The 23362-nt window shown below is 38.6% G+C and overlaps 2 protein-coding genes across 4 annotated transcripts; both read left to right on the top strand.

Moving 5' to 3' along the window:
* Positions 1-849: 849 nt before the first annotated feature.
* On the top strand, positions 850-15429 carry LOC122008362 (protein HESO1-like). Of its 3 annotated transcripts, none has more exons than XM_042564080.1 (8): positions 850-893; positions 1653-1845; positions 12484-12630; positions 14379-14557; positions 14632-14727; positions 14861-14927; positions 15054-15178; positions 15334-15429. In XM_042564080.1, exons 2-6 carry the CDS (start codon positions 1677-1679, stop codon positions 14924-14926), a joined length of 657 nt encoding a protein of 218 aa, XP_042420014.1. In that variant the 5' UTR covers positions 850-893; positions 1653-1676; the 3' UTR covers position 14927; positions 15054-15178; positions 15334-15429. The 3 variants fall into 3 exon arrangements, with proteins under 3 accessions (XP_042420014.1, XP_042420013.1, XP_042420012.1); XM_042564079.1 differs by having other exon boundaries at positions 859-1038; XM_042564078.1 differs by having other exon boundaries at positions 859-1845.
* Positions 15430-17120: 1691 nt separating this feature from the next.
* LOC122008363 (noroxomaritidine/norcraugsodine reductase-like) lies at positions 17121-18655 on the top strand. Its single transcript, XM_042564081.1, has 5 exons — positions 17121-17303; positions 17378-17585; positions 17650-17866; positions 17968-18074; positions 18174-18655. The coding sequence occupies exons 1-5, from the start codon at positions 17203-17205 to the stop codon at positions 18348-18350; spliced, it is 810 nt and encodes a 269-aa protein (XP_042420015.1). The 5' UTR covers positions 17121-17202; the 3' UTR covers positions 18351-18655.
* The last annotated feature ends 4707 nt before the right edge of the window (positions 18656-23362 follow it).

Below are 23362 nucleotides of genomic sequence, written 5' to 3' on the forward strand. Positions count from 1 at the left end.
AGATTTATGTAGTGGCCCTGAGTCATATCATGTCGTAATTTATCAACTTGGAGTCATTTGAGTAGTGCTCAACAAGTTTTTAAAATTTTAGCAGCGTAGTGGTTCCTCATTCGAATGATAATATCATAATGGTGTCGATCTTTAAGAATTAGCATCAATTTTTTTTTAGATATTTAATTTTTAATTGTTGATTTTTAAAATTTTTTCAGTATTTTTATTTTTTTTAATTTTTATTAAAAAAAATAAATTTTAAAAATATGAAAAATTTTAGGAGATGATCTTGAGTTTAATAACATAAATTAAGAAAAATAGGATTAAGAACTAAGTACGAAAACTATAATTTTTTTTTAAAAAAAATTTAAAGTCGAAAAGATGTAAAAATTTTAGATGCGCCCTTTAATGAATTGCAATTTTTTTTTTGGAACGTGGAGCACTCCCTACGCGCTGGATTCGACGCAACCCACTCCACTCCCGAGTTCCGAGTGAGAGAAAGAGAGAGAGAGAAACAACAAAAAGACTTAAAAGAGGAGGGAGAGAGGAAAAAGGAAATAAAGAATAAAGTGAAGTGGTGCCATTGGATTGGAAAGTAATGTGTCGAGTTCATATTAGATTTTAAAACCTCTGTTTTCATAGTCATCGCGATTAGATTTTTTTATATTAATAATTTTTATTTTTTTCATTAAACTATAATCAATAAAAATATATTAAAATTAATATGATATTTTAAAAAATAAACATATAAATATATAACATAAAAAAATAATTAGTGATTTTTTTTAAAAAAATTAGTATATATTATTTAATTGAATATTCGGATACAATATATTAACAGTCTCTCCGTATTCCCGTCTCGAAGTTATCCTCATTCAACCGGCAAGGAAACGGCGAAAATGGTAATAAATATTCGATTTGTAGTGGGTATGATTTGAAAAGATTCACCGGCGAACACTACCAATCTCTCCCCCCTCGACGACGATCTCTTGCTCCGTGCTTTTTTTCTTTGGGCCTGCGTCATTGTTGTTTGTTACAGCGATTGAGGCACGCAGTGGAGCTTCTTGTGTTTCTTGATCGCGCTTTTCTTTCTTCGCCATGCAAGATTTAGGTTTTTGTTGGTTGACTGCGCGTTTTGCCTTTCTCCGGTGACTTTTCTCCTTTTTTTTTTTTAACGGATAAAGATTCAAATATCTTCGCGTGATTAACTGTCTTTATATGTGAAATATTCTCTTGTTATTCAGGCTGGAGCCTTTTAAAATCTTTTGGAGAAACCTAAAAAGTGTATGCAAAATATGTGTTTTCTGTTTTCTTTTAGAATTTTCGGATGTTCTGTTCATTAAATGTTAGGAAGGATAAGTCGGTGTGCCTTTACTCTTGTTGACTCTTTTAAAACTGGAGCTGTAGGTCTCACAACTCGCAAATAACACTTAGCAATCTAAGGAAATGGACAAGTTACTTTGGATTAGTATTTTTTACCCAAGGTCACAATGTTATATCCAGTGTAATTTCTGATAGTTTGCATATTATGCACACTTGTTTTTTAGTGAAAATGTTGTTTGCCATTTCTTGGCACTTTGTAAATTAAATTGTAGAATTACCCAAACTTTCTTTGTTGATCTTGTAATTTGCTTCGTAGATAACTATGTTAGTTGTTGCAGGCACTCATATCATTTTGTTGACTGATGGACTCGTATGGTTCTTCATCAACTAGCAACAATAGAGTTCGTGTGCTTGAGAGTTGTCTTAGACACATCCTTGTCGAGATAAAACCATCGGAAAGTGATCGAGTCGAATGGCTCAATGAGATTAATCAATTGAAAGATTGTCTTCGAGGTTTGGTACCCTTTCGAGGTAATTTTTGAGATTAAATGGTTTATAGTATCTACAACCACTTTCATACTCAAACTTGAATTCCAAAATTGATAAATATCTTGTGGCATAGTAATGTTTAATAATTCATAAGTATTACAATTATCATTTGTTTTTTTTTTAAATTGCCTAATTGTTTACCTAGAATATTTTTACGCAGCCTTACCCTGTTTTTTGTAAGCGCCTATTTCCAGGATTCGAACCCGTGGTCTTTTGATCACAAAGCAACAACTTTACCTGGATACTATAACTTTTAATAAATCATAATTTGTTATTAAATTAATATAATTTTCTTCATCTGAATAATTAAAAATTTTCATATTGATACTAACATTACCTCTATTTATACCGGTTAATGTATCATCTTATTATATATTTAAGACAAGAAATTTAATAATGAGGAATGAAATTAGTAAAAGTGAATTTAATTTTTGCAGTTGGATTAATTAGTAAAAAAGGTTGAAATATTCTTAAGTTTTTTTTAAAAAAATTAAATAAAGCTAACAATGCATTTCATCAACAGAATGCTCGGTAACATTGTTTTTGCTTTAAGAAAAAAATTAATGGGAGAGTAAGTTGGTATTGTTAGGACCAAAAGTAGCTAGAGGAGGGGGGGAGGGGGGTGAATAGCTCGTCGCGTTCGCTCGGTGCTCGGCGTTGCTTGGCGTTGCTTGGCGTTGCTTGTTTCTTCAAGAATATGCAGCGGAAATACAAAGAAACAATCACACAACACTAACACGATTGGTTTACTTGGTATCCACCTCACAAGAGGTGACTAATCCAAGGATCCACACCAACACACACACCCTCCACTAAATAAAACTCTCCTTTATGGTAACTACCAAGGGCGGAGAAGCCCTATAAGACTCAATACAAGAAGAGAGGGAAAGGATACAAGAGATACAAGCTTACAAGCTTACAATGAGTATAAACCCTAACCCTAGCTTCTCTTCTTGGCTTTGATCCGCCTCTTGACTTGGAAAACTTCCAAGATCCTTCAAGAACTGGCGATCTGAGCTTTGTGAGTGTGGAGGAGCTGGCGAGAATCTGGAGTGAATCGGAGAAGAGATACCGAAGGAAATGAACGCTGCGGCCTTTATCGACGCTAACGGTCGGATCGATCGATTCGATTTCCCAATCGATCGGGAGGCTTTGATCGATCCATCGATCGATCGGAGCTCTGCTCGAAAGCCTCGGATCGATCCACGGATCGATCCGGCGCTTATCGCGCGAAGCTCAAATCGATCCAGCGATCGATTGGAACATCTGGATCGATCCACGGATCGATCCGAGGCTCTGTTCCCAGAAGCCCCGGATCGATCCACCGATCGATCCGGCTCTGAATCGATCCATCGATCGATCCAACACTTGGTTTTGCCCAAAACCAAGTTCCAAGCCTCTCAAACCAACATCCGGTCAACCTTGACTGTTGGTACATCACCTAGCATCCGTCACTCCTTCGACTCTAGGCTTCCCAAACCCAATGTTCAGTCAACCTTGACCCACTTAGACTTCTCATTGCCAAGTATCCGGTCAACTTTGACCTGCTCGGACTTTTTTATCAAGTGTCCGGTCAATCCCTTAACTCACTTGGACTTTTCAACTTATGCCAAGTATTCGGTCAATCCTTTGACCTACTTAAACTTCCAATCACCAGATGTTCGGTCATCCTTGATCCACCTAGATTTTCATTGTCTAGCTTCACTCACCAGGATATTTTTACTGTCTAACTTTACTCACTAAGGCTTTCACCTAGTTTCACTCACCAAGATTTCTATCTGCCTAGTTTCACTCACTAGGTCTTTCACCTGGCTTTACTTGCCAGGATTTTCTCATGGCCTGACTTCACTCACCAGGACTTTCTTTCTGTCTGGCTTCACTCACCAAAGATTTTAACTAGCTTCACTCACTAGATTTTCCTTCTGCCTGGCTTCACTTACCAGGACTTTCAACACCAAGTGTCCAGTCAACAATGCCCCACTTGAATTTTCCTCTTCTGCCAACCTTCCCGTTGGACTTTTCCTTGCCTCACCTCCAGTTAGGACTTTCCTCCGGTCGACCTTGACTGACTCTTCTTCAATCAATTTCTTATTGTCAAACATCTAAACTCAAACCAAGACTCACTTGGTCACCCAGTCAACCTTGACCGAGGGATGTACCAACAATCTCCCCTTGATGTTTGACAATACCACAACAACACCACATATAAGTTAGGCTAATCCTATAGCCTCAATCTTCATGCCACTAGGTAATGAACATATAAATTAAGCTCTTCATTCTCCCCTACGAGGGCACACTCCCTCTAGGTAATGAAAGCCTAACTTACACCCATTCATAGGTCCTTTCATTCTCCCCCTATTGGCACACATCAACCCATCTTTGGGCACACATCAACCCATGCCCCAATTTTGGGTACACATCAACAAATCCATTTGTTGACGACTCTCCCCCTGAAGAGTTACTCATCATTGTTCACAACATCACTCGTTGTGATCAACACGATAAAGAAGGTCCCATACCCTTCATTTATCCTTAACTTCTCCCTCAATGTAGACAAATACCCAACCTTGAGCATTATCTAACCACTTGAGTTCCCACTTGAAATAATGAGGATATCCACTCCCCATTTCAAGTTCAAAAGCTCATACATGAGCATTTTCTTTAAAGAAGGTTAACCACCTTCCAAGGTTCATGAAAAGTAATTTTCATGTCTTTAAAGAGTCCCTCCCCCTAAAGACATGGTGGTAACTTCTATCATTGCACCAACAATGACTTGGAATTCCTAAACCTTTAGGAAACCCAAATTTTAGAAGTTTTGAGGTTTAAATGTTCAATATTTGAAACAACCTCAACCTAAACTTCTACTTAGTCTTCGTTAACCAATCCATCCTTGTTTTCAACATGAAAACACCCCTTGTATGTATACAAATGTATTTTAGGGGTTTGGAATGGTTACCTAGACTCAAAGAGGTTCAAAGATGCTGAAATCAAGCCTACCCAGCCAAAATCAGCAACTTGGATCGATTGGAGTTGGGATCCAATCGATTGAACCTTTCTGAATCGATCCACTGATCGATTCAGACTACCTGGATCGATCGGCTGATCGATCCAGCGAGCTTCTGCTCGCGAGTCTTGCCTCCTGAATCGATCCACGGATCGATTCGGGCACTCCAATCGATCCATGGATCGATCGGAGCTCTGATAGTTGCTGAAATTCCATTTCAGTCAACTTCAGAAACCCCTAAAAAATTCTACAAAAATCCAAAAATCATGAAATTTCGTGTAGACATTATTTAGGGCATACTTAATCATGGAAAAATAGCTTTCTATGAAAATACATCATATTTTCAAAGATTGACACAAACTCGAAAATTTGCAAAAACTTTAGTGTTTTTCTTCAAGTTTGTGTCTAACTATTCAATGGTGATTACTATCAAAAGATAGCCTTCACCAAGGTTTTCCAAAAACATTTTAAAAACATTTTCAAAACCAATATCCCATCATGTTCCTTGGGCATAATGCACATGACTTGTACATTAGCTTTCCCAATGATGGGAAAACACATAACTATGTGTTTTGATGAACCTAAAAACTCAAAAGAATGCACTAAATCAACATTTTGAGTTATGTTCATCATCCTAACATCTCACTTATATCTAATGTGCACTAATCACATACAAGTCATCTTATAGTCTTTGTGAGATGTAGATTTTGGTTTTTGCCCTTATCTAGGGATCATGCATATCTATCTAGGCATTCTAGAGATATTAGACATCCACCTAGGATGTCACTTGTCAATAAGTGTCGTTAAATGTCATTCGTCCTTAATTACAAGGAATTAAACTTAATGCATGATTATGTTATGACATACATCAAAAGAAAATAATTTTTAAAAGAAAATATCCTATTACTACATGATGTATGAATGTCATGACATGGTATTTTTGGATTTTTCATAATAAAACATGAATGCAAAACTAGACATGATGTCATGGCATATGATGGGCAAACAATCATGGCAAGATTTAGCATAAATAAAATATACCTAGATTAACTATCTAAGTATCCTTAAAGTCTTAGCTAAACTTACAACTTAAACCTAGATTGCCCTAAAGTGCTACAAGAGAATGCCAAAGCCTAAATTTGCATTTCTAATTTCCTTGATTTAATGTATGCCAATTGAAAATAAACATGTCCTCAAATGTTGGCATATTTCATTTTTCCACAAGAGTAGCACTTTTAAATTAAGGCCCGGATTGCCTTAAATTGCCTGAGAACATACCAAAATCCCAACTTGATAGTTCTTAAGGTTTTCCCAATTTGTGCCATTTTAGATTAAAATCAATTCTTCCACCATTAGGCACATTTTACTCTTTCAAGGAGTAAACAAAAATCCACTTCATTTTCAAAGATTAACAAAAACCTTGAAAATGCTCCTTGAGTGTCAATTTCCTCAAAGTCAGGTTAACTACCCTTCTAATCGGAGTTGACACTCTCTAACCCATCTATGGGGTAGAGAAGATGCTCCTAGGAACCCAACACCTATTGGTGCTCCTTGGATGCTCTAGGTACTCACTAGGGATAACTTCCCTAGATACCTTCCTAGTGACCTTGTTGGGCTTCTTAGAAGCCTTGGTCACATTTTCTAGGTCAACTCTAGGGATAGCCTCCCTTGTGACCTTGTTAGTGACTTTCTTAGACTTCTTAGAAGTCTTAGTCACTTTGGTTGCAAAGATACTTCTAGGGATATCTTCCCTTGTATCTTTGACTTGACCTCTAGACTTAGGGTTTGTTCCATAGCTATATGGAACCCTATGATAACTAGGCACATCCTTTTTAGCTTTGGGTTTGTATCCCAAACCTCTATGGCCATTGGATGGCTTTTGTACCCCTAAACCTAGGTTATGCTCATTTTGCCCTTTTAGGATATTTTCCATCCTTTTTAGGGTCTTTTCCATTTTATCAAGTCTTGATCTCAAGACTTGATTTTCTATCATTAAATCCTTAGATTTTGATTTTTCATTACACCCATGAGCATTTTTGTTTTTGGGCTTGTATCTATTATCCTTAGTGTTCTTGCCCAAGTGTCCATCTACCTTCCTAACCTTAGATTGGGTAGTTTTGGCATGTAGGGCCACATGCTTTTCCTTAAAGCCCTCATGCTTCCTATTCTTATGGTAAATCGCATTAAAATGATAAAAATTAGAACTATCATGCTTTTTACCATAATGTAAAGGAGTAGGCTCAATAAATGTTACCTTCTTCTTTACCTTGGAGGCTCCCCCTTGACTAATGCCTCCTTGAGCCTTGACCATCTTCTTCCCCTTGAGGCATTGACTTCGATAATGCCCTTTTTGTTGACACAAGAAGCACACAATGTGCTCTTTGCTCTTCTTTGTCCCGGGGGTGGTCTCCTTGGACTTCTCCTTGCCCTTTAATGTCACTTGGCCCTTCTTCTTGACCAATTTAGGGCATTTACTTTTGTAATGCCCTTTTTCCCTACATTCAAAGCATATAATATGATTTTTATTATCAATTGAAATATTTATACCTTTGCTTGTAGGGGTGGCATCTTCTCCTTTTGATCCGGAGGTAGAAGCTTCCTCTTGGTATGAATTTGATTCTTCTCCATTTGATTTTTCTTGACTTGTGGAGGTAGTTGCTTCTTCCTCCTCTTCTTCTCTCGACCCGGATGTAGAAGCTTCTCCTTCTTCTTGATCCGGCATCACCAAGGATTGCTCTCCCTCAATCCTAGAGGTGGAGGCTTCATCATCTTGAATATGAAACAAGGAGTATGCTCCCCTTTTGCTTCATTCCCTCGAGGATGAGCTTCTTGGATTTCCTCTTCTTCGAAGGTCGGCATCTCTCAACCTCTGAGTCCTCCTCTTGGTCTTGCTCCAAAGAGTCACCCTCTGGATTCTTCTTTCTCTTGTGCAGTGGAGGGATCTCATGAAGCTTCGCCAATTGGCTCCATAGTTCCTTTGCATATTCAAAATCTCCAATTTTGCAAAGGACGGTGTTTGACAATAAATTGAAGCTTGGTCACTTTGTCGTTGGCCTCGCACCTTTGGGCTTGCTCTTGGCTCCACTTGCTCCTCTTGAGAACTTTGCCCTTTCAATTTCTTGGAGCCTTGAAGCCTTCCATTAGAGCAAACCATCGCTCTATCTCCATCATAAGAAAATTTTCGATTCTTGATTTCCAAGAATCGAAACTCGTAGGTGGCGGAGCCACCCTTGTGTCAAATCCAAGTCCATCTGGGCATCTTGAAGTTGAGCTTGATAAAGTCTTGAACTTCAACAATTTCCAACTTCTTTACCCTCTAGCTTTCTTGTTATGCTTGACCCTTTGGCGATGATTCCTGAAGAGCGGCCTCGCCCTGATACCACGTTGGGACCAAAAGTAGCTAGGGGGTGAATAGCTCGTCGCGTTCGCTCGGTGCTCGGCGTTGCTTGGCGTTGCTTGTTTCTTCAAGAATATGCAGCGGAAATACAAAGAAACAATCACACAACACTAACACGGTTGGTTTACTTGGTATCCACCTCACAAGAGGTGACTAATCCAAGGATCCACACCAACACACACACTCTCTACTAAATAAAACTCTCCTTTATGGTAACTACCAAGGGCGGAGAAGCCCTACAAGACTCAATACAAGAAGAGAGGGAAAGGATACAAGAGATACAAGCTTACAAGCTTACAATGAGTATAAACCCTAACCCTAGCTTCTTCTTGGCTTTGATCCGCCTCTGACTGGAAAACTTCCAAGATCCTTCAAGAACTGATGAGCGCTGTGGTGGAGGTGGCGAGAAACTGGAGTGAATCGAGAAGAGATACCGAAGGAAATGAACGCTGCGGCCTTTATCGACGCTAACGGTCGGATCCCGATCGATTCGAATATTCCCAATCGATCGGGAGGCTTTGGATCGATCCATCGGCGCCTCCGTGCTCTGGAAAACGCTGGATCGATCCACGGATCGATCCGGCTATTCCAAGCGATCCCAAATCGATCCACCGATCGATTGGAACATCTGGATCGATCCACGGATCGATCCGGCTCTTCCAATCGATCCTGGATCGATCGATCCAGCTCCTGAATCGATCCAACACTTGGTTTTGCCCAAAACCAAGTTCCAAGCCTCTCAAACCAACATCCGTCAACCTCGACTGTTGGTACATCACGCCAGCATCCGTCACCCTTCGACCTGCCAGACTTCCCACCAAGTGTCCTGGTTAATCCCTTCGACCCACTTAGACTTTTCTATTCACGCAAGTATCCGTCACCTTCGACCTACTGGACTTCCATCGATGCGTCAACTCCTTCGACTATCTCAGATTTCCTCGTGCCAAGTATCCAATCAATCCTTCGACCTACTGGACTTCCCAACACCGGACGTCCGATCATCCTCGATCCATCTGGATTTTGCCCGGCTTCACTCACTGTGACTTTCACTTCACCACTAGGGTTTTCCATCGCCTAGCTTCACTCACTAGCTTTTCCGGCTTCACTCACGTGACTTTCACCCAGCTTCACTCACTAGGATTTTCCTTGCCTCACTGTGACTCCCCTCACTCACTAGGGTTTCACCTGGTTTCACTCACGGGACTTTCACCTGCCTAGCTTCATTTTCCTGCTTCACTCACGTGACTTTCACCTAGCTTCACTCACTAGGATTTTCCTTCTGCCTGGCTTCACTCACCAGGACTTTCACCTAGCTTCACTCACTAGGATTTTCCTTCTGCCTGGCTTCACTCACCAGGACTTTCACCTAGCTTCACTCACTAGGATTTTCACCTGGTTTCACTCACCAGGACTTTCACCTAGCTTCACTCACTAGGACTTTCACCTAGCTTCACTCACTAGGACTTTCACCTAGCTTCACTCACTAGGGTTTTCCTTCTGCCTGGCTTCACTCACCAGGACTTCCCTGTCCAGTATCCGGTCAACCTTGACCTACTTGACTCTTCTTCAATCAATTTCTTATTGTCAAACATCTAAACTCAAACCAAGACTCAGCTTGGTCACCCAGGTCAACCTTGACCTGAGGGATGTTGCACCAACAGGTATTAAATGCAAAAGGACTCAATTACATTAATACAACAACAACCAAACTTTATCCCACTAGGTGAGATTGGTTATATGGATCCTTCTATGTCATTAAGCTCTATCCCCTACTATATCATCATTTATATTTAAATAAATTTTATCTTATTTTATTGTTGCTAACTAAGCCTTTTTTGATAATCCTCGTTTGATGTGTATATTTGTCATAGTTTCACATTGCCTAATTAGAGCATTTATTGATTGTATAAGTATATGTTCGTACCATTTTACATGTACATTTCGGAGTTTTTCCTCAATAGATGCAATTCTAACTTTCTCTCTAATGCTCTCATTTTGTATGCTATCTATTATCGTATGTCCACACATCCACCTTAACATTCTCATATCTGCAACTCTCATGTTTTGCTCATGTGCTCAAGTTATAACCTAACATTCAACTTCATATAACATAGCAGGTCTAACTGTTATTTTATAGAACTTTCATTTAAGTATTAAGGGTAGAACACCCGACGTTTTCCTTCATTTCAACCATCCTGCTTGTATTCTATGTAAGATATTTCTCTCAATCTTTCTATCCTTTTGCAAAAAATGAACCTAAATACTTAAAAATCTCAGTTAGAGACAACTCATCATCTTCTATCAAAATAATTATTTCATTACGTTTAATATTACTAAGCTTAAATTCTATATATTCTGTCTTTATTCTACTAAGCTTAAAACCTTTCGCGTCCAATGCTTCCCTCCAAAATTCAAGTTTAGCGTTTACGCCTTTACGTGACTCATCTAACAAAATAATATTAACTGCAAACAATATGCACCACGGTGCCGTGTTTTGGAGGTATTTAGTAAGTCCGTTTATGATTAATGTAAAAATACAGGGACTTAGAGTTGATCCTTGATGTAACCCTATATTTATGGGAAATGCTTCGATTAATCCACCAAATGTTTTTTACTTTTGTCGTTACATCCTCATACATATTTTTAATTAGTTCAATATATGCTACACTAATACTCTTTTCTAGAATTTTTCATATAATTTCTCGTGTGACTTTATCATAAGCTTTTTCTAGTCAACAAATACAATGTGTAAATCTTGTCAATTAGTTGTCTGAGAAGATTTACAATTTCTATTATCGATTTTCCAAGCATGAATTCAAATTGAATTTTGGTCACCGTGGTTTTCTTGCTTGAAATTCAAATTGATTTTTAGTTACCATTGTCTTCTTCCTTAATATTTGTTACATTACTTTTTTTCCAAAGTTTCAAAATATGACTCATTAATTTAATATCCCTATAATTTGTACAATTTTGTACATTTCCTTTGCTCTTATATAAGAGGACTAAGTACTTACCCATCATTAATTAGACATTTTTATCATTTTTAATATCAGGTTAAATAACTTTGTAAGTTATTCAATATCTTATTTTCTTAGATATTTCTATACCTCTATCGGAATATTATCTGGTCTAGCTATTTTTTCATTTTGCATCCCATTTAAAGCTTGTTCTACTTTTGAAGTTTGAATTCTATGATAAAAATTTAAATTTTTGTACTATATACTTAAATTACTTAAGTTAAGTTGGTCACATAACCCTTTATTAAAAAGTTGATGAAAATATCTCTACCACCACTCTTTTATTTCTTCATCATTTACTAGTAACTTATTACATTCATCTTTAATATATTTTATTTGGATAATATCTTTTGTCTTTCTTTATCTTCTCTTGCTTTAGCTATTCTATAAATGTCTTTTTTTCCCATCTTGTGTATCTAATTTTCGATATAAGCATTCAAAAGTTTCGTTTTTAACTTCATTTACAGCTTTCTTAACCTCTTTCTTAGCTATATATATATATATAAGTTTTTATAGTTCTTACAAATATATAATACCTTATAGGCTACATTAATACGTTTTTACAAGTTTTCCTCAACTATATTAATACGCTATACAAAATTATAAATAGCTATTATTACCTTGTCCAAAGAATAGATATTTTCTTCTTTTGTTTTTGTCTAATTACTTTAAAATGTTATAGGTAATTTTGATTCAAAAAATATTTTAGTGATTTTATTTTAGACATCTAATTTTATAAGATTTTGCGCTCATTCATCATAATCATTCCATTACTTCTTTCTTGATTCTAGAATAAAGAATTGCATGTCATCTATTTCATTTTTTGTTCTACTAATCTTTAGATCTCTAATTTTCTTTTAAAGTTTTTTCCTCCAAAATTTAAGATTCAAATTTAATGTATCAATTGTCACAATCTAAATCACAGCAAGTTTTTTGTTTATCTTGAATATGATGGGTTAATTTGTCTAGTACCAAGAAAAAAAAAATCAAGACTAGGGGTGTTTATCTTGTATATCCTTGCCTCCCAATTTGTGATTGACCTATCAAGGAAAACACATTGACCATAGATATATTTCAATTTAATATAACATCAACACTAGGGGTGTTTTGACTTACCCAGTTTTGTTAAAGGCAACTGACTTCATTTGAATCAAAATTTTGTTCTCACAGTTTACACTGAATTCTACCTAATTATTGTATAGGTGATGTGCCACTAGTGAAGCCCTTTGGTTCATTTGTGTCCAACCTTTACACCAAATGGGGTGATATAGATGTTTCAGTTCAAATCGACGACGACGATGTGAAAAGAATTTGTCTCTGGCAAATAAAGCTTGAATTGCAAAGAACTAGTATGCAATTTCTTTATATACTATTTTTTGTACAATAATGTTGTTGTTTTTGTTCTTAGACTATCAACTGTATATCAGATAAGAACACAACTTTGGAATTAGTGTTTTGACAATGATTTGAATTTTTACTGAAAATTTTGATACTATGATTAATTGCATGCTTTCTAGCAAGCATAAGTTTGGAATAGTGCCATCAAAAAATTTACATCAGGAGAGTAAATATTATCTTGTCTTTTAAATTTTAACTAATCTTAGTTTCCTATTAATGTCTATTATTTTGTATCACTTATTTATTAGGTCTTTTTTTTTTTTTGGTGTATAGCTTCTGATCAAGGGTTTAGTACATAAGATGATTAACACAGCAAAATGAGTGAAACAATTAACAAAATATAAATTTAAATGAGACACGATACTGTTAGAAAGTTCAAACTTGAAGAAAAATTCTCTGTTAAAAATTATAAGGTGGGATGGTTTTATCCAGCCCTCCACCCAAGATACATTCGAGATTGATCCTTTGGCAACAAAAATTATAAGATTATTTCTAGACCTTATCTCTCTATACAATATAAAGTAAAAAGGTAGAGAAATAAGAGACTGTGATGTCAATTTGCAAACTCAACCAATGTCTCTTAAACAGAGGAGATGGACTGGTAGTGAAGACAACTGATATGCTAAGATTCTCACTCAGTAATACTTACAATGTTTAAAAGTCTTTAGTTTATATCAAATTCATCTCAAGTTCATAAGCTGGATTGATTTCGTGTTAGTGTTGACCAACAATACTTGGTATCGGAGGGACTAATGCTGTAGTGAATGGGAGAATAACAGGGCAATGGCTGGAGGGTGACTGGGATGACACCATAGGTGAAGAATCAGAGGTTTTTGGATATGCTAGCTTTTCTTTTCTATTTAAGTAAAATATGTTTAAAAATAGTCTATCTTGAAATAAATACGTAATTTAGAATTAATAAATAAGAATTCTTAAAATTTCACTAGAAAAGCAAGTTCCCACAAAACTAAATCATTTCTAGTAGTAAAATAAGATGTTGCACAAAGAAGATTCAGTGAGTTGTTTTAAAAGCTCAAGTCTACCCATTATGGAAAAAGCTCCTTTGGAAGGGCAAAGTGAGTCAATTCTTAAACTATCTTTAAATCTTTGAGTTGGGCATGCATGTGTACGTTGTTTTCTTTAAGGGCATATTAGAACATCCAACTCCTAGTTGTGACCTACTTATTCTCTCATATAGGAGAGCTCATACTAAGTATATGTATAATATCACTTCACACTGAAACCATGATTTTATGCCTGTTGTAAGTTTAGAAAACACTTCCTTTTACATAAAAATGCAAAATGTCACGATAGAAATGAGTTATGTTTTTCAAAATTTGGTTTTATATGTATTACTTTGATCAACCAATGGGCTCATCTCTTGGGCTGTCATTTTGTTAGAAGTTCAATTATGGACAAATTCCCCTATTTGAATTCTTCTTATATATGATATTTATATGGTGCTACTAAATGAAAAGCATGCAAAGCTAACTACCCTCAAAGAAATAATTTATACCGTAATAACTCTTTAATTCTATGGAGGTATACTTTTTACAATTGTTGGCCTATTTTGAAATTTAAAAAAGACACAACAAAGTCTGCAAATAGGAAAATTTTAAAACTATCTTTATCGTCTATCTGGAATCTTCAATACGACCATAAAAATGTGAGTGATTTCTATTTGCTATCTCTTTTTCAGGTCTTGCTAGGTCTGTTGAGTACATTCCAAATGCAAGAGTTCCTCTGCTTAAATACGTTAGCAGGCAGCATAATATTTCTTTTGATGTCTGCATTAATAATCATCTTGGTGTGATGAAGTCCAACTTTCTCAAATGGTTATCTGAAATAGATGACCGTTTCCATGACATGGTTTTAGTGGTCAGCATTCGTTGTAAGAATTTTTTATACTGTTATTAGATTCCTTTGTGATGTGACTCCATTCCTTTTCTCAGCTGAAGGAGTGGGCTAAAGCACAAGATATTAATGATCCGAAGTCTGGGAGTTTAAGTTCATATGCCCTATGTTTGTTGGTTATCTTCCATTTTCAGGTGAAGTTGTGAGTCTGTGATTCTTTTTTGCGCATTTCTTGATGCAATATCAACTATCAAATTCTTTTCTAGAATCCTTCGTGTGGTTTGGTTATAAGACTGCTTATGTGTTGTTTTACTTTTTCTTTACCAGACTTGCGAACCACCAATTTTCCCACCACTGCGAGCAATAATTAACGAAGAAAGAATTTCTAATTGAGGTATGTGTCTTCTAGAGCCTTATAACATCTTTATTTCTTGCGCCTTTTTGGCATACCTGCATGTCTATAATTATGATATAGGCCTTTCCTTAGTGTGTTTGTATTTTCTACTGTTTGTTGCTGCAGGATGGAGTAGATTCTCTGAGAGTCATTTTGAGGATGTGTGTTCTGCAAATATACAGAGGTTCACATCTAGCAGACTTAGAAACCAAAGCTCTCTTGCTCAACTTTTGCTTTCCTTTTTTGACAAGGTGCGGTCTTTTAGATTCATGGCTAGTTTCCTAATTGTACAACATTTATTGTTTAGACTGAACAAGCCTCTATTTTCTTATCTTGAAATTATACAAAGTAAGCTGTGAAAGAAAGTCTGTTGGGTTATTGAGCAACATTTAATCTGTGTGTGCAGTTTTCAGATATTAGAACTTTTGGTTCGGATTATAGCATCTCTACATATGAAGGGCGACAAATCAGCCGTCGTTTTTATAGGTCGCCGCCCCTGATTGTAAGATTGTTGATGTTTCTGCTGAAATTTCTTGGAATGATTACTTGCAGTCTATAGCTAGTTGATGATCTTTCAACTTTACAGATAGAGGATCCTTTCGAGCGAATGGAAAATGCTGCTAGAACAATCCGCTGGGTTGAACTACCTAAGATATCAAATGCATTTCAGAATGCGCACAATAAGCTTTCGTCTGGTTCGGTGCTCTCTGATCGTAACTCCTTGCTCTCTCTTTTGACTCGGCCTTTCCTTGCTTCTAAGTTTCGCGAGCAGCAATCGTCAGCGAATTACAATACGAGGAGCCAATATCTTGACATCGGTGTCATTGAGCAACAGTTTGAGAATGCAGTAAGGCTGATAGGGTGTGATCTCCGCCCTCGACTTCTGTTGCCAGTTTCAGATTCACATATCGTGACCTTTTAGAGTTTTTCGATTAACCGTAACTGTTTGGTTGGCGTTGCTGCATGTGGTGTTAAGTTAATTTCATATCAAGGTTGTAGAAATTGTACCCAGTCTAGTTTTGGTGCTTACTGATTTGGCACGATGTGTCTCGATAAGAGTTAGCCAAGGCCGAGCTTAACCAGCCTGGATTGAGTTCTACCTAGTTCGGGCTGTGCATGACTGGTGACTCCACTTTTGATCCTTCAATGAACCAAATGGAGGTTTGGTCTAAGCTAGCTTTCTTATCTGATTTGGCACTATGTGTCTCGATAAGAGTTAGCCAAGGCCGAGCTTAACCAGCCTGAATTGAGTTCTACCTAGTTCGGGCTGTGCATGACTGGTGACTCCACATTTTATCCTTCAATGAACCAAATGGAGGTTTGGTCTAAGCTAGCTTTCTTATCTTATAAATTAAAATTGTTTTTTAAAATTATTTTTCTTGTATTAAATTCATTATAAAGTCACAACTATCAGGAAGTACTTAATTAGTTAATAAATCATATTTACGAGCTCATAAATTTCTTTTGAAAAATAAAGAGGGATTTTTTTGTATTTTTTCTTTTGGGAAAATTTTTCTGTTCAAAAATAGAGTTTTACAAATATAAATGGGATAAAATTTGGTGTAATAGATTTTTTCTTGGATCTCGTATTGATGGGAATTTTGTGCAATTGTACTCATGATTATTATTTTTTAATAATCACTTAAAAACAGATGATACAGTTTGTCCAAGGGATCAATTCCGAGGATAGACACGGATTCGTAATAAATCGTACAAATAAATTACTGGCTCGTTTGACTTACAATGACCTACTTTGAATTTCAATCATATTTATTAATTATGCTTCCAGTACACATCTTATAAAAAGTAAATAAAAATTATGGAAATAACATTTATATTATAATGTTGATTTTAATCCATTGACAATAATTTTAATAAAAAGGTATCTTAATAAAATAATATTTTAGTTTTAATAATTGTAATTAAATTGAATCAGTTTACTTTAATATTTTTTAAAATAATTTTAATAGTGCATGGTTTTTCCGTATATATTTTAAAAACAAATAAAAATAAAAAAATTATAGAAAAAATTCACTTCCACAACAAAGGACATTATTGTAATAATCATTTAAAATTACTTTTAATATATTATAATAATAATGATCATCATGTTTAGAATTAAAAAAAATATATTAAACTATAATAAAAGAAATGCCCTTAGTTTTTGCCTAAAAAGTATTATTTATAATATCTGAGCCTTATCTTCTCTCGTCTTCTGCACGACACTCCTTTCTCTCGCCGGAACACACTAGTACTCCCATCGAATATAGAAAGCATGAGCAGGAGCAGCGTGCCGGAACAAACTCCCATCCAGACAAACAGATGGTCTCTCGCCGGGTCGACTGCTCTGGTCACCGGAGGCTCCAAGGGAATCGGGTACTTCCTCGATCGAATACTACTCCATCTCTTTCCATCTATATATTTCTTCTCATCCATCAAGCTTAATTTAGGTATGCGATCGTCGAGGAGCTCGCCAGACTTGGATCGGCAGTGCACGCTTGCGCCCGCAGCGAAGCAGATCTGGAGAAGTGCCTGCAACAATGGCGCGATTCCAAGCTCAACGTCACCGGATCTGTCTGCGACGTTTCGTCCCCGAGCGAGAGAGAGAAGCTCATGGCGACGGTGAAGTCCCAATTCGACGGGAAGCTCAACATTCTGGTAATAATTTCCTCAAATCCGAATACTCATGGAAACCGATTTGATAATATTTTTCGTTTTGCAGGTTAACAATGCAGGGACGGCAGTCTACAAACCGACGGTGGAGCAAACAATGGAGGATTTCAAGCTCTTGATCAGCACAAACCTGGAATCGGCGTTCCACTTGAGCCAACTCGCTTACCCTCTTCTTAAGGCTTGTGGAGGTGGGAGTATTGTGTTCATCACCTCCATCTCTGGCTTAATTGCCCAAGATAATCTCTCTGTGTATGCATCAACCAAAGGTACTTCTTGCACGTTGTTGATTTGAATTTGCTTGAATCATTTGGAATATGAACTATTTTCTTAGATCTCTCTCTCTCTCTCTCTCTCGTCATTTGATTAGGAGCAATGAATCAACTGGCGAGAAATCTTGCATGTGAATGGGCCAAAGATAACATTAGAACAAACAGTGTAGCTCCAGGGTACATAAAAACGCCACTCACTGAGCTTGTAAGTGAACACAGCCTCTTCTTATCTAAAAAAACAGAGGATTATCGGCGAAAGAAACAAAAAATTGGCTAACGAATATGTATTTGTTTGTTGTGGCAGTTGCTGGAAGATGAGGAATTTGTGGCAAGGGAAAATCATCGCGTGCCTCTTGGGCGTTGGGGGGAGCCGGAGGATGTGGCCGGCGTCGTGGCATTCCTTTGCCTCCCTCCTTCTTGCTACGTGAATGGTCAGGTTATCGTCGTCGACGGAGGTAGAATTATCAACGGAAATCACTAAGTAGCTACGGAGATATCTTTGAATAAGGTGGGTGTAGTTGAACTCTTCATTTAAGTTCTTGTACGGGGAATTATAGTCCCTGCCCAGTTGGTTAGATGGCAGACTTGGTATAATGGGTAAGTGTTCAATTTCCGATAGATATATATTCTCGGATAGAAAATCCTTTCAACTTGACAGTTAGTTGTAAGTGTGATTTACTTTATATAATTTGAGGACAGATGATGAAAAACGTGTGTGATGAATGTAATTATCTATTTTATGACAATTGCATGTAGAATAAATATCCAGAGCCTTATTCACTGTAACCTCTTGACTCTTGTCAAATAAAATCCTTCTGAATTATTACCACCGCTAATCAATAAAATAGTAACATCACAGAGTAGGAACATGGTAGAATTTGACGATGCCATTTGGCCTCTTGTCAAATAATAATATACTTCTGCAAATATTGTAGGACTGATGATGTCATTTGAACTCCGTCTTGTCAAATAATATACTTCTGCATAATTATTATCATTAATCAATAAAATAGTAATAAGACAAAGAAGTAATAGGGTAAGATTGATGATGCAATTTGATCGGATTTGGTTATACCTTGATAGACTTAATTAGATCGGGCGAGCCATTGGCTTTTGATATTCTTTTGCCATTTGCTTGGCTGCCTGATCTATCTCCATTTGCTTTTTATTTTGACTTGCCATTTGCTGGGTTGCCAGGGCTTGGGAGCTAATTGTATGGGTGCTTTCCTTAATGCTATTTTTTCTCTGTCTAGGTTTTTAAGACTTAAGAGGTTCAAGTTCTTTAATCAAATTGTTTTAAACTTGTATATGAAAATCCGTTGGTGCGGTGAAAATGATCCGGATCTCTTGAAAAAAAATAATAATCTCAGTCAATCGGAAAATGCATACGATGATCAATCCAAAAGTTCAACATCCTTAGTTATACCTCTTATTTAAAAGAAAAATTTCTATAAATACGTCATAAATTAAGTTTGAATCGTGAATGTTTGGATGACAATCTAGATGTCCTACCATGACATCATGGCTCCGAGACCAATTTAAGATAGGATAAATTTTTTATACTGGACTCCAAAAACAAATTAAGGTAGAATAACATTTTATAATCACTGACCTCATCGCTAAACGGTCCCATACTCTAAAATCCTCTAAAGGAATTTTTTGGAGAGATGCCATTTTACTTGACTACTAAGAGGACTCAAATACGGTACCTCATATAACATTATACAAATATTATATTTCTATTTATTATTAAGAGGATTTTAACCCGACACCTTCAGTAATATGATATCAACGTGCTAACCGTTAAGACAAAGCAATGCTGATTTGGATCCTCAAAAGGACTGATGAATAGTGTACCTAACATTAAAGATAAAGCCAGTATTTCTCTTTTTAATCGTTTAAGAAAGACATGCACATTAAACAGGATCGATAAAAAAAATAAACATAAAGACTAAGGACACGCTAGTTGGTACACAATCTCTAGGTGTTCTAGAAATGAAGAAGAAGAAATAAAAATTAACTTAATTTAAAATTGATAATTAAAAATACAGAGCATAAGGTCTTATATAATTAACGTTAAGAAAGCCTAAAATCTAAATATAAAAAGAAAAAAGATTAAATTATCCTAAAAATTATAAACAAATAAATATATATAATTTAACATCTCCTTCAAACTCACGATACTACAGCTAGAAGTATTGAGAGTTTGTCAGATAAGAAATAAAAGCGTAAAGTAGAATATGACTTAGTAAATATATCAGTAATCTGTAGTTTTGAAGGAACAAAAGATAATGTAATAGTGACAATCTGAAGATGGTGATGAATAATGTGATAATTAATTTCAATATATTTCGTCTACTCATGAAAAACTGAATTGCGTGTAATTTGAAGAGCACTCTGATTATCACAATATAACGGATTAGGTTGATGAAGAGAGAAATCCATATCCGCAAGCAACCAACACAATCAAACTATCTCACAAGTAGTTGAGGTCATGACACGATACTTAGCTTCTGTGAAAGATCTAGAAATAACATCTTGCTTCTTACTCTTCCAAGAAATGAGGGAATCATCAAGAAAAATGTAGAACCCAATGGTAGATTTACGATCAGTAGGATCACCAGCCCAATCCTTATTAGAGTATGCACGCAGTTCAAGAGATGAAATAGAAAGAAATAAAAGTCTTTGAAATTGAGTGCCCCGAAGATACCTGACAATACGAAGAACAACAACCCAATGAATTGTAGTTGGTGCAGCGATAAATTAACTAACCACATGAATAACATACGCAATATCTGGACGAGTCACAGTGAAATAAACCAAGCTTCCAATAATAATTCTGTACAAACTAGGATCCGACAAAGGTGAGTCATCAAATGGAGAATATCGAGCATTAGTCTCAATAGGAGTGATCCGGCGGTAAGAATGGGGGACCCCATTTAGCAGAGTCAACACCACGTGGAGGTCGAAAGGTAAAAGGCCAACCAGAAGCTTGGCCGAGCTGATTATGATGGTAATAACCGGCTGAATCTTCCGAGCGGAAGCGATACACCCCGGCGGGGAGTCGGGGTTCCGACGCTTATGATGAACAGTATAGTAGAGCCGAGCGGATGGCCCGCTCGGCCGAAAGAATGAAACACTGCGAACAGTCCCGAGCACGCGACCAGGAAGCTCCCGAGCGGATCAGGAAGCTCCGACCGGTCGGACGTGAGGAAACCGCCGACCGGTCGGACGCTCGGCATGGAGACAAGGACAGAAACATCCTTTGACAGCAGGTGATACGCAGGATCTTAAGGCATGGACTCACTGTCCCATCAATGACGTGCTCAGACTGTAGCAGTAAGGGGTCAGGCAAGCCCATCTGACAAGCCCATACTAAGGTATGGCACATAACACGTGTGCACCTCGGTATGAGTGCACATGCCTCTTCACAGCCCTATATAAGGGTCCTCACCCTTCGCCGGAGGTACGCTCTCTGGGATGTTGGAGCCTCATATCTACTGTCTGCTTGCCTGACTTGAGCGTCGGAGGGTCGTCGCCGGGGACCCCTCCCCGGTCCGACTTCTGTGCAGGTTCGTCGGAGCACTCGAAGATAGAGGGAGCGCCACGTCCCCAGCGTCTGTTGACTTCTGATTCGGACAGGATCAATTTGGCGCCGTCTGTGGGAACGCGCCTGTATCCGAGCGGAATAGATGGACGAGGCTGGATGACCTCACACCGTGATGCTCCCCCAGGAGAAACTCGACGCTCTAATGGGGGCAAGAGCAGCTAAGCTCGTGGAGCAACAGAGACAAAAGGCTCAAGCTGAGCGGATATCCGAGCGACCCAGGAGGACTGACCGGAGAAACATTAGAAATGGGAGTAAAATAAGGGTCCAATCGGCCCTCAGGTGGGAGCAACTCCTGCCCCGATATCGGTCCGACAAAGGGGTCTTCATCAGGCGAGGCAACTGGCCAATAAGTTTCGACAAGTATAACGTATGCTCCTCACTCCACGGGTATTCGGGAGTTGAGAAATTGGGTCATAGTCGTGCCGATCGATAGGTCAGTTCTTTCAATTACCTGTTGCTCAGATTGGTAGTTTAAGTAAGAACTCCCGTGCCGCTCGGCCGGGAGTGTATAAACCGAGCCAAGAGCTCGATGGGAAGGCCCCGAGCCGTTCGGCCGGAGGTATAATATCTGAGCCAAGCGCTAATATCTGAGCCAAGCGCTCGACGATCGAAGACCCCGTGCCGTTCGGCCGGGCGTACGATACCCAATCATCGACACAAAAATCGAAGGCCACGTGCGGGAAGCAAAGTGGTGTAATAGGGCGCTAATGCTGTATATTTTAAGCTGCGCCGAACGGAAGCGTTAAAATTAGCCTTAACGGCCGACGAGCACCGTCGTTAAACATCGAGAGCCGCGCCGACCGGCTATAAATAACCGCGCCGTCGAGCACCGACGTTAAACATCGAGAGACGAGCCGGCGTCTATAAATACCCGAGCGGAAGATCGACGAGCACCGTCGTTAAACATCGAGAGCCGACCGGCTATAAATAACCGCGCGTCGAGCACCGACGTTAAACATCGAGAGACGAGCGGGCGTCTATACCGAGCGGAAGATCGACGAGCACCGTCGTTAAACATCGAGAGCCGACCGGCTATAAATAACCGCGCCGTCGAGCACCGACGTTAAACATCGAGAGCCGCCGGCGTCTATAAATACCCGAGCGGAAGATCGACGAGCACCGTCGTTAAACATCGAGAGCCGCGCCGACCGGCTATAAATAACCGCGCCGTCGAGCACCGACGTTAAACATCGAGAGACGAGCCGGCGTCTATAAATACCCGAGCGGAAGATCGACGAGCACCGTCGTTAAACATCGAGAGCCGCGCTGACCGGCTATAAATAACCGCGCCGTCGAGCACCGACGTTAAACATCGAGAGACGAGCCGGCGTCTATAAATACCCGAGCGGAAGATCGACGAGCACCGTCGTTAAACATCGAGAGCCGCGCCGACCGGCTATAAATAACCGCGCCGTCGAGCACCGACGTTAAACATCGAGAGACGAGCCGGCGTCTATAAATACCCGAGCGGAAGATCGACGAGCACCGTCGTTAAACATCGAGAGCCGCGCCGACCGGCTATAAATAACCGCGCCGCCGAGCACGTTAAACATCGAGAGACGGGCCGGCGTCTATAAATACCCGAGCGGAAGATCGACGAGCACCGTCGTTAAACATCGAGAGCCGCGCCGACCGGCTATAAATAACCGCGCCGTCGAGCACCGACGTTAAACATCGAGAGACGAGCCGGCGTCTATAAATACCCGAGCGGAAGATCGACGAGCACCGTCGTTAAACATCGAGAGCCGCGCCGACCGGCTATAAATAACCGCGCCGTCGAGCACCGACGTTAAACATCGAGAGACGAGCCGGCGTCTATAAATACCCGAGCGGAAGATCGACGAGCACCGTCGTTAAAGATCGAGAGCCGCGCCGACCGGCTA

This window comes from Zingiber officinale, chromosome 8A (genome assembly GCF_018446385.1).
Source record: "Zingiber officinale cultivar Zhangliang chromosome 8A, Zo_v1.1, whole genome shotgun sequence".
Lineage (NCBI taxonomy): Eukaryota > Viridiplantae > Streptophyta > Magnoliopsida > Zingiberales > Zingiberaceae > Zingiber > Zingiber officinale.